This window comes from Kryptolebias marmoratus, linkage group LG24 (genome assembly GCF_001649575.2).
Source record: "Kryptolebias marmoratus isolate JLee-2015 linkage group LG24, ASM164957v2, whole genome shotgun sequence".
NCBI classification, from domain to species: Eukaryota; Metazoa; Chordata; class Actinopteri; order Cyprinodontiformes; family Rivulidae; genus Kryptolebias; species Kryptolebias marmoratus.
The window spans coordinates 18,671,367-18,690,763 of NC_051453.1; the positions used below are offsets into that span (position 1 = coordinate 18,671,367).

The 19,397-nt window shown below is 41.9% G+C and overlaps 2 protein-coding genes across 5 annotated transcripts in view; one reads left to right on the plus strand and one right to left on the minus strand.

Moving 5' to 3' along the window:
• Positions 1–6,440, plus strand: part of zmp:0000001174 (retinoic acid-induced protein 2) — a 10,110-nt gene extending 3,670 nt beyond the window's left edge. The window contains exons 1-2 of one of the 2 annotated variants that reach the window (XM_037974268.1): positions 20–594; positions 1,436–6,440. In XM_037974268.1, coding sequence (XP_037830196.1) covers positions 1,493–3,091 — 1,599 coding nt within the window. In that variant the 5' untranslated portion in view covers positions 20–594; positions 1,436–1,492 and the 3' untranslated portion in view covers positions 3,092–6,440. Of the gene's footprint in view, positions 1–19; positions 595–1,435 lie in introns of those variants that run through there. The other variant, XM_017423387.3, reaches the window with a different exon arrangement.
• On the minus strand, positions 5,713–18,969 carry LOC108240148 (Scm polycomb group protein like 2). 3 transcript variants are annotated; one of them, XM_017423375.3, is made up of 15 exons: positions 18,867–18,969; positions 16,054–16,148; positions 15,442–15,516; positions 14,834–14,904; positions 13,450–13,684; positions 13,258–13,346; positions 12,923–13,166; positions 11,233–11,498; positions 11,007–11,100; positions 10,684–10,887; positions 10,398–10,559; positions 10,129–10,257; positions 8,451–8,672; positions 8,205–8,365; positions 5,713–7,230 (listed from the first exon to the last, which is right to left on the minus strand). In XM_017423375.3, the coding sequence occupies exons 2-15, from the start codon at positions 16,073–16,075 to the stop codon at positions 7,105–7,107; spliced, it is 2,100 nt and encodes a 699-aa protein (XP_017278864.1). In that variant the 5' UTR covers positions 16,076–16,148; positions 18,867–18,969; the 3' UTR covers positions 5,713–7,104. The 3 variants fall into 3 exon arrangements, with proteins under 3 accessions (XP_017278864.1, XP_017278865.1, XP_017278862.1); XM_017423376.3 differs by having other exon boundaries at positions 6,072–7,230; positions 8,205–8,368; positions 8,451–8,669; XM_017423373.3 differs by having other exon boundaries at positions 6,072–7,230; positions 8,205–8,368.
• Between the last annotated feature and the right edge of the window lie 428 nt (positions 18,970–19,397).

Genomic DNA, 19,397 nt, shown 5'->3' on the forward strand with positions numbered 1-19,397 from the left:
TCCTATTTATAGTCCTGAATTAGACCATAAGACGCAGTTTTCCGCGTTTCTCTTTCAGACGAGGGACAAGTGAGACGTGAATTAGGGAAACAAAGAGTTGCGCGGCTCTTTGTGCTTATCTGAGTCAACAGTTTGGAAGTCACGAGATCAGAAGCAGGCAGATAAAAAAAAAAAGACAGTGTGTGAGGACAAAGCAGCGAGTGTGGCACTTCCATGTAGCCTGCCATGACAAGCCGCTCATCCTTCATAGAACTGAATTCCCCCCCCCCTTCCGCATCACCACCACTTCTTCCATTTTTTTGTTTTGTTTTATTTTTAAGTACAAGTCTCATCTAGACTGTGTTGTGGCGTAAACACAAGAGCTTCGGAGGATAAACTTTCATTAGAGTTTAATCAAATCTGTTCAGGGCCGTTTTTTTTTTTTTATTTATTTTTTGTTTTGTTTTGTTTTTTTCCTAAACGAATCTAGAATGAGATGACCTCCTGCCCACCCGCCTGAAGCGGCGTCCAACGGTGTAATCCATCAGAGCCTTATTATTGCAACTACAGAATCATCTAAAACCGGCCTGGGGGGTGGGGACGGTGGGAGGAGAGGTGAGACGCCCCCTCTTCACTGAGGAAACTCAACACATTAAAGCTCCTTACGGGGACCAAAAAAAAAAAAGAGTGTCACAGTTTTGTCGTAAAATTGTAATTGTGGGTTTGTTTAACTGGGTTATTTACTTTAAAGGTACAGCATGTGTTTATGCTGCACCCCCCACCCAACACACACAACACCAGCCCCCCCTTTCTCTTCTCTCAGACCTGAACATTATCCTCGCCGCATGAATAATTGACTTTGCTGATATTGGATGCATTATCTCCCCAGGAGCCCAGGGGACGTTTTGTTATTACAGAGGGGATGGGGGGCTGACCGCCAGGGAGGAGGAGGAATAGGAGTAGGAGGAGGAGGAGGAGCATGTGCTGTGCAGAGGAGACGTGTAGTGAAGCACACACCGGAGGCTGACGGTGTAAGAACACGCAGCCTGAGGGACTCAGCAGAACCGGGTCACTTCTTACCGTTTGACCTTTTGTGACCCCATTCTGCAGCGGCGGCGCTACAGCTAGCTGCTGCTGCTGCTGCCTTTTTCTGTTCCCACATAACAATAGAATTCCACAGAAAGCATCATGTAGCCTGAACTTAAAGGCTTTTGTATGAATCAGGATGTAATTGTGGAAATGACCTTGGTTTCTGATCATTCCGAACCTTCCCAACAAGCAACAACTCAAAAGATCTGAACTATCACTTTAAGGAGCCTATTATTAAACAGAACAAAACTTCAAAACTCCCACTCAAGACCTGCTCCTCCTCCTCCTCAGACTTTATGACGAGTATTGGAGTTTTCTTGCGTTCTGGGTTTTAGGTCATCAAGCGTTCTGTTTTTTTGTGTTTCAGGGACACCCAGAAGAATCATGGATGAGTGAACTCTTGATGATCTTTAGCAACTGAATCATGGAGGGCAGCGGCGATATGAACGTAACACAAACACAGAACAATGTGTGCAGCTCTGAGGAGGGGGCAGGAGAAGGCATCAGGAAGGTGCAAGATGGAGTAAACCCCCCGGGTGCTGACGCGTGCGATGGAAGCGGGACGGGACTGAACAAAGGAGGGCTCTCGAACCACACGGACAATCCTGCACCGCCTTTGGTGAGTCCCACCGCTGAGCCTCCAGGAGGAGTGGCTCTTAAAGTAGCGACGACTGTCCTCCACCCGGTGTGTCTGGGAGAGAGTCCCCTGATGCTGCCGATCCACCTCCAGATGGCCGGAGCAGCCGGGGCTCAGCTCGGCCAATTAGGGGCGGCACCGTACTTGATAACGAGCCAGAGCCCCGTTTCGCTTCCCCTGGTTTTGGACCAGCAGGTCATCCAGCACATGAGTCCCTCTGTCCTCCCTCAGCCCACGGCCTGCACACAGCTGCCCCTGCAGAACAACGTCCTGTGTCAGAACCCTTTGTCGTTTGGTTTACCTCCGGCTGTCGACCCGAAGGCAGCAGGACAGGCGCAGGAAGCCAACCTGCTCTCTCTGCTGCAGAATCCAGCGTTTGCAGCCATCTTACAGGACCTTTTCTCACCACAGGCCGGTTCTTCAGCCTGCCAGTCCCCAGGCTCTTCCTTCTTCCCGCTTCCTCCCCTCGCTGCTCCCTACACCTCCCCTCTGGCTCCTCTGGTCCCTCCTGCTACACTTCTGGTCCCCTACCCTGTCATCATCCCTCTCCCAGTCCCTCTGCCCGTCCCCCTCCCCATCCCCATCCCTGTCCCCCAGACTGAGGACTCCAAGGGGAGCGTGCCAAAACCAGTTTGCACTGTGAGTAAAAGCACTCAGACATCACTGAAAGACACTACCTCTCCCTCGCTGTCTTCAAGGAAGTACATGCCTCCTTTCCAGCCCCAAAACATGTCCCCGTCCCTGATGGCTCCAGAGGAGGGACAGGTTCTGGACCTTTCTGTCAGGGCATGTCCCATAGAACTAAAACAAGAATATCCCAGTCCGCAGCAAGACAGTGTGCTGGACTTGTCGGTGCCCGGCATGAGGAAACAAGTAGCCGCAGAGTCGGGTCACGATTCAAACAGCGCCGCGTTGTCTCTGGGTGTTGAGTGCACTCAGAGTTTAGATTCCAAACTCCTGGGCAGCCTGACTTCGCTGGAGTTCAGCCGGCAGCACAAGTGGCTGGTCGACACCAGCGTGGCGGGATCCAGCTCTCTGGGTCAGCAGAGTGCAGCCGGAAACCTTGAGATCGTCAGCACCTCGCAGACGGCCAAGGTCATCGTCTCTGTGAAAGACGCCATCCCCGCCATCCTCTGCGGCAAGATCAAGGGCCTCTCAGGCGTCTCCACCAAGAACTTCTCCATCAAGCGGGACGGCAGCCAGGGGGCGTCTCTGCAGCAGCTCTACGGGATGCCGTCGGCGCCCCGGGGGGAGCAGGACCCCAACAACCATCATAAAAAAGTCTCCAAAAGCAGAGCAATCAAACTGAAGAAGGTCAGCTCTCAGGAGATCCACTTTCTACCGATTAAGAAGCAGAGACTCGCAGCGCTGCTCCCCAGGAAGTGAGAGAGCTCGCCCGAGGTGGGGTGGGGGCGGGGGATTAATGGCCAGACAGCTCCCCAGACAGTGTAACATAAAACACGTGGCGACATTCTGTAATCGAACATTGATGTGTCCAATCAAAGAGCAAAGTTTGGCTCAGGAGGTCTGTCACAGTCTTCGTTAGGTTTCTCTGAACTGCTGGTTTTGTAACGTTTCAATGTGTTGGGCAGCTCAGTCGTTTCTCCGCGTTGTCTCCATAAATCAGAGATGTTAACTTTATAACATGTTATAAAAAAGTCAAACATTCCCATGTTTGATTTTTTATTTTCACTTCCAACAACGACACATGGTTCCATTCTTCCATTTGGCTCCGGAGGTTTGTTTCCACATGTACTTTTTTTTTTTTTTTTCATATAAGTGCACTGACAACCTAAAAAAAAATAAAAAATCGTGTGCACAGGGCTGGCATGACCAAGACTGTTCAAACATGTCACTGGAAATTCCCAAAATCGTCAGTAGGTTACCAAAGCGAATCGTCCTCTCCTGATTGGTTGGCGTTTTAGCCTGACAGGCTAATGATGAATTGGCGAGACCGGAGTTCCGTCAAACCAACGATGGCAGCTCTCATTTAAATCAAAAGTAAGGGCCTTTTAATTGTTTTCAGATTGAAGCCGAGCCTAATTCCTTAAAAGAAAAAAAAAAAAAGAAAAAAAAGCTACTTTTGTTGCTGGGTGAAGAAACGTCTCACAGCAAGACTTTCAAACCCTCCCTCCTGTGTCCATTACAGCAGTGAGTAAAACGCTTGTTTACGTGTTTGTTTTGTACGTGATTTAGTCTGATCACCTGCTCTCTTTTACCAGACATGTTGTGACACCCCCCCCTCCCCCCCTCCCCCCCTTGTGATCAGGATCAGAGTTGTGAATGTGGAGTGTGTTGTGGATTTGAGTGCACTTTGTGGTAGTTTTAGCTAAAACAAAAAATTGCAGAGTGTCCTAGCTTTTCTGTTAAAAACATCACTGCCCCTCCTTTTTGTGATTGAAAAAAATAAAACCCCTTAAAGCGTTTCCCTTTTTTACTAATTTATTTAACTTATTTGCCCGAGCATCTGACCATCTGCCTGCATTCCTATCAGAAGAGAGCTCTGGGTTTCAGTAGGAGCTGATCCTCTCTAATTTAACGCGTGTGCACTTTTTGATTTAAGCGGTGCGTTTTCGCCCCGGGTAGTCCCATTTTTGGCATTTTTCTCTGTTTTGACGCCTTACAACCTGAAGTTTAACAGGGATTTTGGGGAGGTTTGTGCTCAGTTTCTGCAGCTTTGAAACACTTGAGCATGCATGACTATTCACACCCCTCAAAGAGAGAGCCAACGACAGCACCAAGTGTCTTCAGGTTCGTCTCCGTGAACTTGGCACATCCAACCACGGGGATTTTTGCTCATCCTTTGCAACTGAACTGCTCCAGCCCCGTTTGAGCTGGACGGGCAGTGAGCTTTAAATTGAACTGGAGAGGAGCGAGGGCTTTGGCCGAACCGTTCCCGAACATTTAACCATTTCTTCTTACCGATAATAACACTAAAATGGCAGGTTGTAAGGCCAGAACATGGAAATGGGGGGGGGGGGAATTACGTGTCATTAAGTCCTGCAGCTGTCTGCCACAAACAGTAGTTCAAATGAAAACGTTGGGTGAAATATCAGCAGCTGAAATGGGCTCGTATTTAAATATTTCCTGTGAGCATGGTGTGTGTGTGTGCTTTTTATAAAGGTCCAAATCTGCATGTGTGCCCGTCTACGATTGCTTGGACTGAAATGAAACTGGTTTGATTTTGTTTTTAATTATTTATACGTGGCATTTCTAATAAAAGAGATATCATTTGGTCTTGGATGTAATTTCATTGCTTTCACACAACGACGGCAGAGTGTGACCATGTTCAGCTGCATGTAACCACGCCAACGGGCTCCAGATGTGTTCATATTTAGGGCAACGTTTTCCTCCAAAGCTCCGGGGCTGAAGACCTCGTATCAGGATCCAGTTTGTGCCTTTGATAAATTAGAGGGAACTCTGCAAACCGTCTGAATGTCAGTCTGGGCTTAAAAGTCACTAAATGGTTCTGACGGTTGTTTAACACTTTCCATCATAAACAGCCTGGTTTGGTTGTTTTTCTTCTTTTTTGGCAGACATTTACAACAAATAATTTAGAGGCTGACAGCAGAGGAATGATAGAAATGTCCTACATTAATGTGATTCTAACAAAGCTCTTATTTATTCATCTAGTTATTTATCTAACTTACTGACAGGTCAGAATTAAGTTGTAAATGTGAGCTTCTCTCTCTAAAGTGATGCTACAGAGTTTGTCTTTCAGGAAATGGAAGCATTTACTTTATTTTAATGATGAATCTAGTGTCAGTAGCAGGTGACCCACTGTGTACGTGTTGGACCCCCGTCTCCAGTTTGTACATGGGAAGCTTCCAAACCAGTCCACTGACTGTGTTTTTACAGGCGACACAAATAAATCAAAAATAATTACGGGAACATTCCCCTCCCTCCCCTGTTTAAAAGCTGCCCCCAATCGAAAACACTTCCAGGGAGAGCACATTTTGCATTCTTGTTTGTGATATTTTATAGGAAAGAAAAAAAAAAGCTATACACACATCATAAACATCCTTTATCTGGTGTGACATAATGGACAAGCAACATTTTGCAAAACATATTTTTCAAGTACTTTTAAAAAGAAGATTCAAGAGGGAAATAAACAGCACTTCGATTCTGTGTTGAGTATAATATGGCACAAGTTTTAAAAGTGTAGTGAGAGGGGGAGGGGGGAGGAAGGCGGGAAAAAAAATTCTCTAAGTATATTATAAACATTATGCTACAAAAAACGTCTACTAACAAAGACCAGATAGACCTGAGAAATGTCGAAAGGTAAAGCAAGGCAGGGTCTAGTACTGGAAGTAAGTGAACTAAAAAGCACTACATCGGGTATTAAAAAGAAGACAGGAAACCACTGTTAAATATTCACCCTTTTAGCTTCACATTTCTATCTTACGTATATGATTTCCTTAAAATATTAAGTTTCTACAAAATGTACATTCTGCTGCTGATATTTATGGTTAAACCCATAAAACTGTACACATCTGTATTTGTTGCTAACAGTGATTGTAATGGTCAATCGTGACAACACTGAGGCCTCAGGCAGACCGACAAGGTTAAAACTTACATTAAAAACAACAACAACAAAAAAAATGATCAAAGCTCAACATAAGAAGCCCTTAAAAATGTCTGATCTGCAATCCTAAACATTCTGTTCATTGAAATTGATAAACCCATACCTTCTGTGAGTCAAAACGGTTCAAACGGCATGAAAAAAAAAAAAAAACAGTAGGAGGCAACTTCTGACCTACTAAGACACAATATTCATAAAGACTCACAGCAAGTAGTGATTCTGCAGGACACTCGTGGAAAACGTAATGTTCAGTTAAAAACAAACAAAACAAACAGGATACAACGTGATCCCTGGGAAAGAAAATTCAAATAATAAAAAGGAATGCTCCGATGTTGGCATCCTTCAGGCAGAAAAACTCTGTGGGAAAAGCTACACAGACGAGAGGAAGAACGTTTGATGTGTATTTTTTTTTGTTTTGTTTTGTTGGTTTTTTTCTCAGTATACTTACCCTTTATTATTAAGTAGAAATTTAACAATATTAAAAACATTATATAAGAAGAAACATTCTCCATCTTTGGGGATCCAAAACCAGGATCTAAACATTTCATCTCCATACAAAAACAAACAAAAAGTGTCTTTGTGTGCACGCGTTATGCAATGTAAACACTGCAGGGATTAATCTGCTTTGGGGTTTCTTAAAGTCAGTGTTGTCTGATTACACTTGAACAGCTTTTTGTTCACTAATGGGGGAGGGGGGGATGAGGTAACGTGTCAGCAATGCACGGCACACCTTCTGAACGTTGGGATGAAGTCGTAACATTTAATCTGTCCCGCGTGGCCTCGTGAACGCGCTGCTCGAGGCTCTGGCAGGGTCTCGTTACAGTTTGACCTGTTTCAGCCGCTCTATGTGATGGCACAACTTCAGAGCGGGCCCGAGTTTCAGACCCATGTACTTCATTATCATGTCGCTCCGGAGAAGCATCAAAGCTTTTCCATCGATCTCCTGCGGAAAGCACAGAGGGAGACTCATTACGTCATTTAAAAAACAAAAAAACAGCCTCAGTTACAGCCTGTACTCCCACATTCATCAGTGGAAGCATCACAAAGTAACATGCTCCTCAATCTGCACTGTAAAAGTAAATCTTTTATAAATTCTATATTATTATTATTTCATTTATTTCCTCCACCAAAGAGGTCATGTTTTCAGTAGCGTCTGTCCGTCTGTGTACAAGACTACTGAAAAAGTTATGAACAGATATTCAGGAAAAGTCAAACATGATACGGGAACGGTAACAGATCAGTGTTATAATGACGACTGCTCCCATTTTAGTTCGATTAATGTATTTTATTTTTTGTAATGGTCGCATTAGGTAAAATAATAAGAACATTTGATTAGTTTCGAATCCATCCATTTCACAGGATTATTATTGGATGTGGTGTGTGATGTTTACATTAATGCAGAGGGTGATGCTGACAGGTGAGGTAAAACTGGAGCCCAGAACAAGAAGTGAACTCACAGGAAGCAGATATAAACTGAAATAATCGTCGACTAATTGAAAACTACCCAGATAATCATTAGTTGCACAGCCCCGTCCTGAACGTAGTCCTCTCAGCTCCAGTCAGGTGTTCATGCATTTAAAGGAGTGTCTCTGTACGTCATGTGTTAAAACCTGGAGTTCACTGGGAGAAAACATCTTCCTCTTCTTCGCTCTCACTTTCGTACCTGTTGTGTTTATGGGGGTTTAACGGTCATTTAGGTTGTGCAGCGAGAACGACTGTTTGCCCTGGCATATAATTAGCTCTATTTGCTTTGTGAATATGATACTGACATGAAGCAGATAGCAGGGGGTTAATGAGTCTTAAAAATGGAGCAAAAAACAAAACAATGCCGAGCATTCTTTGTGAGTCTGGGCCTGGGCAAAAAACAAACATTACACGTACCAAACTGTATACCTTATAATCTGTAAGTCAACTTACATGTTTCCTGAAAAGTTCTGCATGAGGCGCTAATGCTGTGGGGTCTGCATCCCTGACAAACTGCATCACCTCTTCGATGGACCAGGAGGAGGGGTTTTTGGTGGGCAGATGTGAACTGTCTTGGTCTGAGGCCACAGTCTCAGGACCTGTGGTGGAGCTGGCTGCTGCCAAAGTACACAGATCATTAAATGAAGCTTCGTCGCAGGTTGATGTGTTATTTATTTATCACTCTGAAGCTCCTTGTACCTTCGACTCGCCGCAGAGGCCGCATCGAGCTCAACTCCGCAGGGTTGGAGGAATGGCGGCACATCAGTGCGCCACCACCAAGGTGGTAGAGGCTTCTGGCCTGGGAGTGGAACTCGGAGACGCTCCGAACAGCCTGGGGTCGAGGGGTCATGGAGTTGGAGGCAGAGTCCATGTAGCGCTGCTCCTTCATCAGGCCGTTCTCTACATGTGGCAGAGTCTCTGCTGGAGGGAGGGAAACAAGTGACTCTGTAAAATACAGCTTTGTTGGAGACAAATCCCCACACGTGTACAGGATAATAGTTTTTTTTTTAAATGTGACAATGTGTGCGCAGGACACAAACACTAAGCCTGTCTGTGATACTCAGTGAGCTGTAGACATTATTTACTGCCAGCTAACAGATGTGAGGACTAAAAATACAGCAATACTCCTGACCTCTTCAAACAGCAGAATATGTGACTCATACATACAGCAGAGCACCTATTTTTCAGTGTTTATATGTTTGAAGGACAGACTGTTAAACGATATCGGGGTAAAACCTACTTTCCTGTGTACACCTGACGTGCTTTACTAACAAAGTAAAGTTGTTTGAGTTTCTAATGAGAGTTTGGACAGCAGCTCTGAGGTCTGAATATTTTTAACAGCAGAATAATTCCTTTATCTTTAGCTTTAAAATAAATGTTTCAATAAATGTCCTCTCTCAGACTTAAAGGACAGCCTTGTCATCATGTTTAGTGTTAAGTTTCTGGTCTTGGGGGGGTCATCAATACAAAGAATTCGAGTTTATATTTTGCTTTTGATAACAGCAATAAATGTAACATTTGAATAAAAACATAAGCAGTAAATTTGAATACATAAAAACAAAAAAAAATATATAAAAAATAAAGTTTTATAACTTGGAGGATTGTGTAGCTTTTCTCAGTGCAGTGTGTTCTTCCTGGTTTCGTTTTCAGAGCCTCCTGGTATGAGAAAACAATTTTTTTTAAATTTTGTTTTGGTTTTGGGTGGGTTGCAATGTTTTTGAATAATTGCTATTAAATAAATTATCAAACATGAAAATTAAATTGTTTTTTGCATTAATTTTGTTGACTTTGCTTGTATAGTTTTTACCAATCATGCATTTTTTTAATGTTCAAGTACTTTTAGACTTTTAAAGTCCATGAACTGGAATTTTCCCTCCTAACGTTAATGCTCACTTGTCAAAAAGTGATTACAGTGCTAAAACTCCTAAAGCTTCACACCGAAAGGGTGATTTTGTTATATTCAAATGCGTGATATTTTAGAAAAATTATAGCACAGGCAGTCCTTTGCACAGTACAAAATCACTTCAAATTGCCTTTTTTATTTGCCACACTGACAGATTTTTGCCTTTAAATGACTTTATTTCATTTAAAGGTATTATATCTTAAAGATTTCAGCTCATGTAGTCAAAAAAAATTAAAAGGTAAATGAAGACATACCGTACAATCTCGGACATACAAATATACATCTTTTAATATTGTTTAATTCTAATAACTAAAGTAGCAGAAACAGAGCAAAAACAGTCACACAGAGACACTCGGTGGCGCTCTCTCTGCTAGTGCAACTTCTGAACACACCTACGTAGAAGAGTTGTGTTTTCGTGTGAACTGCATCATCAGCATGAAAACCTTATACTACTGTGAGTACTGTGCAGTGTACCTTCTGATGGGTGAGCCTCAGCACGTAAATGTTTTGGAGACAGAGGAGCTGCGTGTGGTGGAGAGACTCCTGAGAGGCTGCGTTTACTGCCCCGGGCCAGAGAGGGAGCATCGAGCGCTTCCTCTTTCACTGGAACACAGAAAGGAGGAACACCTTACAAACTCTGTTGACTTTTTGCAGCCGAGAATTCGATGAGGGCTACACCGTGGTTTCATTTCAGCACCAGTGGAGTTTTACATCCTCCAGGAGCAGGTGAAAGCAGAATTTACCTGACTTGTTTCTGTCGTACGCGGTGTAGTGGCTGAACGGCTGGCTGCTGAACAGGTTGTCACACTGAAGATGACGACACATCGTCTCCAAGAAACGCAACACAAAGGAAGGACTGGAAGCTGACGGTAGTCTGATCACACGGACGCCACCATCTGTTCTCACTGGAAGACACATCATTAATTTCTCTACGAATCATCTTTGTAAAGGCATGAAATAGTCCGATATTTGACCTGCATGCTCATGAAACAACAGGAGCTTATAATAAGTGGAAGTTTGTGTTTTTACCTTTCACAGTTTCTCCTCCTCCCGAGTCGCTCTGCAGAGCGTTGAGCAGCACTTTAGGCTGATACGCGCAGTTTATGCAGGACTGAACCACTTGCTGGAGCACAGCGTTCACTGGCCCAGGGCCAAAGTGGTCAGGAAGATGCTGCATCTGCTTCCTGTCCAAATGGGGACCACAGTTCCCATGCTTGTACACATACACACACACTGAAGGGCAACACAAACACGAGAGACACGTTGAACACATTAACCATCTGAAAGAAGTCTTAAAATCAAAGCTGAACGTGCAGAAGCAAACCAGGCAACAAATGGCCATTAATTACTACCTGTTGAAACCACTGAGCTGTGGCTGGGGGGGCTTTCTTGTGGAACCTGGATGCTTGGCAGCTGTGTTGGGCTTTGCAGAATTTTAGGCTTTCTCTATAAGATAAAAATATGTATATATGTATAAATATATATATATATATATATATATATATATATATACACATATACATGTTAGAAAAACAGATTTAGATAATTTAAGCTTCAATCTGTCCAGCTGAGTGTCACCTTGCTTCCAGGTTTGGGCCCCCTCTTCTTGTGGACGCGGGGCAGGAGCTGTGTGTTGTCGGGGACAGCCCCGTTGTGGGCAGCTGCTGCCTCTGCCACCGCTTTGAGGAGAGCGAGGGTCTCGCTCTTGGGCCGGCGGCCTTTTACCCCCTTCCTGACAGGCAGAGGCGGCAGAGGGCTGAGAAGTCTGTAGGGGGACTGCATGGACCTTCTGCTGGGTTTGGAGGGCGACGCCGGAAGAATCTGCAGGTTCTTTGGAAGAGTTACTGAAACAACAGCATCAGAGGAGCAAATGAAAATGAGGCCCAGGCAGAAATGCAAATACTGAATAGGATATTTTCCTAATTATGACAGAGAGAGAAAGGTCATGATAAAAAGAGGAAAATAAATATTAAAAAGACCTGTTACATCCACAAATTTGAACCTTTTTTGGAAGATCTGTGCAGACATAATAAATAGTACAGTAAGTAATTTGTCCACTCACTGTTGGCTCGTTTATCTTTGACCAACACAGAGCAGTGTTGTTGTTGTTATTGGTTAGATTAAAGAGAACTGATAGAAATGACACGGGACAATTTTTAAATTCAGTCATACCACCTACATTACTGAATTACTTTTTAACATTCTACATGGCAGGTGATATGCATCCTTCAAGGAATGCCACTTTTATATATATAAAGTAAATTTTAAGTGAGTAACCTATATTTTGAATTATTCTGATGTGTGTGTATGTGTGAAATGTGCAGTGGTGGACAGTAATGGACTACATTTACTTGATTACTGTACTTAAGTACATTTTTTTTTAATCTTTACTTTACTTGAGTAATTTTTGGGGGGGAAACTTATAACTTTCACTCCACTACATTTCAAAATCAAATATTGTACTTTTGACTCCACTACATATCCAAGAAGCTACTCGTTACTTTGTGGTAATAGATTCAACCTTAAACCTCTATTCAATAGTGAAAGTGTGAGAAGAATCAAGACTCTGGTTTGGTGTGTTTTTAGACAAGAAAATCCTTATTTTTTGTGGCATTTTTATGCTGAAGTTCTTTACAGGAGGTGCAGAAGTTGTAGCAGACTGTTTCTACGCGTCGATACATCAGGTGGTTTCAGAAAGTTACAAGTTTCTGCAAAATTACTCTGAAAATTATACAGCAACATATTGATATTAGAAAATTTTATTTGTACTTTTGAATACTTAAGTATTTTCAAAAGTGAGTACTTCAGTATTTTAACTTGAGTATATTTTTGACCGAGCAACTTTTACTTGCAGTTGAGTAAGATTTGACCATGAGCTAAGCTGAGGAATCACCACGAAGGCACAACCACTTCATACAAATTCAAAAGTCATTTTCTTCTGACTTTGCATCTATTTTAATGAAAACATATAAGCTTGTCACAAGCTAAAAGGTTACTAAAACTACTCTTTACTGTATGTACGCTACCTGTTAAAACTAAGGTGTTCATAATTTGCTTTTATGCAAAATTAGGATGTAATAGAGGTTTTATTTGTTTTGTAGCAGGAGTAATTTCCTGGATGTGGGGGGAAAGGGTGGAGAGCTGCACTGCAACTAAATAAGCATAAATCAAACACTGATTACAAATAACAGCATCTGCCCCAGATCTAATTGTCTGCTTCAGTGAGGCTCATGTAAATATCTGCTGCCACCTACAGTCTAACACTCACCACTGTTGCCTGGAGGCTGGAGGCTGTGTTTAGTGAGAGAACACCAGCCCACTGGGAAGATGTCCCGGGAGTCATACTTGCACCAGTAATCAAAAGCCCCCCGCCACCCATCGAACATGATGAAGACCTCGTCGCCCCTCACTTCTCCGATGGTGGCAGGGCAGATCAGGTATGGATTCTTCTTATCCACCGCTTCCAGCTTCATGCCTGGCTTGAAGCTATTCTGGGGGGGTCTCTGAGGTTCCTAAAAAACACAAAATTATAGCAAGACCCTCAGACAGAGCCACGCTGTTTGGCTGAAATCCTTTTCGCAGCTGAGCAGATGTAACGCAAACCTTTTTAAAGGCTGATACTGGTGCCATCTCTGCTCCGTTCAAGGTTCGTAGCAGGAACATAGGCCAAGAGGAGGCATTCATTCGAAATCCTGAAGAAGAGACTATTAAGTTAAAACAGCTTTACCTGCTCTGACTGACATTCCCGTCATATTTAACTATAAATGACATCAGTAACTCGTTGTCTTCCTTTACCCAGCGGTGGCTGCAGCATGTCTCCATTCTTCTCACACGTGCCGATGGGCTGGATATCCAGGGAGTCGACCAGTCGCCAGAAGTCGTTGCTGTTGTCACTTCCGTCCAGGCGGAGACGCAGGCGGACCCCAGTTAGACCCATCACTGTGGCGATGCAAACGGATGTGGAATTGCGTGGGTCGTGAGCTTCGAGCTTCATTCCCACCTTGAAGTCATTGGAGGGTGGGACTCTAGCCTGAAAAAATAAAATAAAATATAAAATACTGGTGTTGGTGGTAGAGGTTCACATCACAGATGTAGGCCAATTCTACAGCAGATAATCATAATCATGGTTATCAAAAACAAAAACAATGTTGTTGCAACACAAACCCATCTTCCATTACTGACTGCAATGAACTGTTGTTGTTGACCCATTTGTGTTTGGAGCATGAATGTTGTCCATAAATAATTCATGTGAAGTGCATATACTCAAACATGTTTTGTCCTAGACGGCGTCACACATATTTAGGTAGTATCTCACTGGGCTGGGACTGTTGGTGAACAGCATTAGTGAAAGGGGTTTCCAAAATGTGGTTAAAACGTTTCTCAGTATCCATTCGGAAAACTGCCTGCTCAAAACATGGACATGTGGTTCTGGTTGCAAATACTCAGACTTCGGTCAAACTGCAACAAATCAAATTCCCTATTTCCCCAAACTTTTAAGCTGAAGACTAGTCTCCAACAGTGGCAGCCCAGAGAGCTTCTACCTTCAGCAGCTCCAATCCCTCACTGGTAATCCACAGCACGGGAGGGTTTCTAACAGCTCCACTATGACTGACAGTACACACTTCCGTCACAAAACCACATAACAAGACAGCAAAAGCCACAAAACAATAATAACCCAATGTGCTGCTTCAAAACCACAGTTTGCTAAGATAACAGCACCATATGTGCTGCTTGTACAGAGTGGTTTTGTACAAAACTCAACCTAAAAACCTGAATAAACTGAATGTAAATCTGAAGTAAGGCCAGGCGAAATAAGTTGTATGTGGGGTTATTTTTTTCCTGTTTTCCATTGTAGGTTGCCTTTCAGTGTTAAAAGCTACTACTGTACTCTCCAACTTTAGTAGATGAGTTACAACTAAATGGTGATCTGCTTGTTTGGCTTTAAAAAATGGCAAAACTTGGATGTAAACAGTATTAAAAATTATTTAAACCAAACTATACCAAGTACTTTGTTTCGGCAAATTCACACTCAAGTCAGTACAGACGTAAAAGCAACCAAAATGTCAATGTACTGCTTTTTCTGTTAACAACAATTATCATTTTAAAATCAAATTATGTCTGTGATTTGGCAAAGCAGATGACAGAAAGGCAGTTTTATCAAAATTCAGCAAATTCTTACCTGTCGAAAACAACCTGCTGGAGCTGGTGTAGATGATGTTTCTTTCAGGTATTCTTCCCAATTGAAAGAATCTGAGTAAAAAAGAAAAATGTCGACTGTGATAACAGATGAAAAAATGCAAAATATTCCAATTTTATCCCAAAATACTCTATAACCTTCAGAAGAATGGTTTGATATTATTTCTTGTCTGAAGTAATGTCATTGAAATTTTAAGTTATACAAGTTTAGCCACTTTTCCACTCTGAGAGTTTACATCGGCGGGACAGTTGAATTCCTTTTTGAGATCTTATTTTCAGAAAAACGATCTCGATATGACACTTAATCAGATACAACACAAGTCACCAATGCTACATATTTTAGTCAGTTTTAATCATAGTGATTCTGATCTGCATCAGAACTGACTGTATTGTTTATTCCCTCCAACACATTTCCCCGCCATCATCACATCGTGTTACACGACCACTCCACACAGAGAGGGAAACCTCAGGCACAGCGCAGCTCGTAAAAAAGCGTTAGGAACATATCTGGCTGTCTGAACAAAAGAAGTCAAATGAAGTCAGATTCCAAGGTCGCAATAAACATGAGAGAAAACCAAACCAAAGCTTCACCTTTAGTTGCTGCAGGGGTTGTACCTGGTGGTGGAAATGTCTTTCCTGGTTTCTCTTTTTTGCCCTCCTTTTGATCTAAACATAGTTATAAGAGAATAAGAAAAGAACATTTGGAAATAATTTCAATTTCAAATTTCAAACTCAGCCAGAAAAAGAAAAGCTGAATAATAAAGGTAACAATATAATTACAATTACAACTAGTTACTTTAAAGACTAGTTTGAGAGAATTATTGGTTTCTAAAAGAACTTGTTTGTAGAGTTCTTTTCTTAAGTAAATAAATATGCAAACACACAGAGACATGTTCATATTTTGGGCAAAACAATCAACCGTTTCAGCTGATAAAACAGACCGTATTTAATTATCACCTTTAGTGAAGGTATGCATGATTCAGAACAATTTGACACAAAGCTGCGTCGCAACACTTCAGTGACATTATTTCACAGTTTTAACTTCACTTAAATCCATCTTGCAGCAGCTGTCTGCAACAAACACAAACAGACGTGCTGAAGAAATCCATTTCCTCCGTGCGCAAATCTGAATCATTTACTTTTCAAGCCTCGAGAGACACGAGCGTAGTATTCACCGAGCAAAGCGAAGAGTCAAATGTTTACCTTTTAGCGGAGTTTTCCCCATAGTGACGGAGGAGCGCTGGTGAGGCCTTTATAAAGGGGTGCAGGAAGTTCACCCACTTTTCTCTTCTTTATTCCTGAAAGTATAAAATGTTTTTTTTGTTACTGCAAAATAAGCTAATATAGTCAGTTTGTTTGAGGTACTTATTAAGTGGTTTCGACGACAGCATATGAAGTATGTGAGCAATAATAAACAAACAACACTGACGCTCTACTACATCTTAATGATTAAACCAATAAGAACCCTGACAGGCATTAATAGCTCTACCTATAATAAGGCCGAGTCCCAATACTCACACTACACCCTACGCCCCTCTATGAAGTGTGTACTCAGTCAAAGTGCACAGAAGGGATTGTGTGCGCATGCAAAAATTGGAGAATTGGGACAGTACAGGTTACATCATCGACTTGCGCCTCTGCGTCATAACTGTGACATCCAACATGGCGGACCGGTCGCTGTTTTGTCATTTTAAGAAGGTGCCAGTACTATTTTAAAAGTACAAATATATTTTGTTATGACTTGTTGAATACGGAGCAAAGGTTGACAGTATTCACACATAAATAGAGTGAAGCAATTATTTCAATACTTTACATTTAAAAACTGCTTTTTTCGTGACAGTCGCAGCTTGCTCTGTCATCACTGCCATATTTGTGCCGTTTAATTCAAAACCCTTTTATCATAAATAAAGATAATAATAATAATTTTAAAAAATCACAACGTCACATGCAGTGATGAATTGTGGGTAAATACTTCGCTGAAGTCCGCCTGGATGCGGGCTTAGTCGAAGGGCGGATGTAGTACACAAAGCGGGGCGGTGCTAAAGACCACTCTGGAGGATTGGGACACACTACACACTCAAACCCTTCAGCATGAACGCGCATTTGAAGGACACGAGGGTGGAACGAGGACGCAAGTGCGAATATTGGGAACGGGCCTAACATTAGCTTCTTGAACCCTTTGGGATTTTCCTACCTGACAGGGCCAGCCCCTAAAAAAGCACATTTTTGTTAGTTAGCAGGTTGGAAGAACAGGAACCTGCACTGCACAGGAAAAGTACCCAGAACCCCATTTGTTATCTAGTTGTTTACGTCCTATTAGCAAAAGTTTGAACTTTTGCTCCAACAGAAGGTGCTTGATTTACCTGAAGGTGCAAAGGAAGTTTTTAAACAACCTAACAAAGTATTACTTCGTGTTTTTTAAGTACCTGTACACGCACTAAGAACTGCTCGGTCAAAACAACCGAACTTGGATCAGTCCGGTAACCCAATGCTGGGTCAAAATGTGGACCGGTCATTTTAACTCAGCAGGACTGGGTTAATAGTCTGATCCTGAGCCAATTTAAAACACAAAAAATGGGTTAAATCGACCAATGTCTAAAGTTAAGGCTAAGAAAAACTGTGTTGGGATGAATAAACCCTAACATGGGTTAGTATGTGTAAAACCTGGATTAAAATTAATAAAGATTTTTAATAAAAAAATAAGAAAGGATTTGATTTGTAAGCACATGCTTTTTTTCACCAGCAAAAAATTTAAATGGTAACACCATTTTCTGCAGTAACAAACTAACCTAAGGAGTAAATAAAGGTTTTTTTATAAGGTAATTATTAAAAATGAGCTGATTAATATTAACAGATCCACTGAAAATGGCTGGAGCATCTTGAACTTTCGTCAAAGGAGGTTTGTTGAGTTTCATTTCCTAAAGAAAATGTAAAAATTAGTCCACAACTTTTCCCATTCTTCAATGGAAATCCAAAACACTGATTATGAAAACATTTTGGATTTCAAAATGCCGTAACTTTCCTGATTCCTAACCTAGATAAATAATTAGGGTATCATTTAAAAATTCTTTCCGAGCCCATTCATTTGGAACCATGTTTTGACATAAACCTGTTTCAAAAAAAATGTACATACCCACTAAAGAAAAACCTGCTGGAGCCATCACAGTGGAAAGCAGAGTGGGTTTTCCAACACTAAAGGACTCAAACGGAGACAGGAAGCCAGGAAAAGATTGGCTTTTTTTTTGTTTGTTTTGTTTTTAGGTCTAAATGAAGGCCTGTGAGGTGCTGGGACAACCCATATGAGAAATGTAAACTTTGTGTACACTCCCTCGTCTTCTCCCATCAAAACAGTGAAAATACAGCAGGTTTTAATGAGAACAAAACAGTAAAATTGCTCCAAGTGTTAAAGGAGGCAAACAGGACTGCCTTCTTTATGGTTCAAATGGTTTTATAATTAAAGCAAAAGCTAAATCATTATTGTGCAAACAATATTGTGATTAAGCTAACGGGATGTAATCATTACCACAGACATGTGGGTGTTACCAACAGTGCGTGTTGTAATAACTTAATTAAAAAAATGTACGACACACTATCTTCCCACTTTTCAGGCTTTTACTCCCAAACTTGCCAGCTTTTACTGTTAGCTTTGGGTTTATTACTTCACTTATCCCAGTCTTTTAATATAAACCAGCGTGGCCGAAATGTCGAGACAGGTTCCCTTGAAATAAAATGTTCCGCTAAAACATTTTTTTATGTCGCATCTTTGCGCTAAAATATCCGCGTCGCCTGTTAACGCAGCACCGCTGCAGGTAATAGTCTGGGCCCAATGTTGACAACTGGAACCGCTTGATTCGATAGCCACCACTGCTGGCTAATAACTGGCTAACCTTAGCGTTAACCTTCTGTGAGCAGTTTATTTCATACCATGAAGGAAAAAATGCACATAACTAGAGTCGAGGAGCTCCAACTTAATATCTCTCTCAAATACGTGACCTTTAATTACAGAACGAACTTACAAGTGGCGTCTTTTTTCGAGTGAAGATCCACTTTTTTCTATTCGTCAGCTGCCATTTTTCACGAATGTAGTGTATGCTTACACGCATGTAATATATGCCTAAGATAGTCTATAAAAAAGATGGCTAGGCTGGAGCCAAAAATGTAGCTCTGCTGTTCACGGTAGCATCCAATCAGACACGAGTTTACTCAGGTTATCCAATCAGTGATCAGGACTGATCTGGGATTCCAGAAAGTCATAGGAGTCCTTCAACTCACTTGTATGCTATCTCTGTAGGGTCTTTCTTGTTCCTCCTCTGTCGAGGTTCAAAACAGAAACATTTGAAAAATGCAAGGTCAATTAAATGAGTTTTTTAAGAAAAGCTCTTCTTTTCTGCATAAAAAGTCTAAAACAAAATGCTGCTGTTGTAACAAAGTCACATGATGTAATGGAAAAAAGACTTTCCCATCGGTTATATAACTCCATCTGTTAAAAAATAGACTCCTAAAAATAAACGCAATAAAATAGCCAGTTTAAACCTCCATTTTATTTC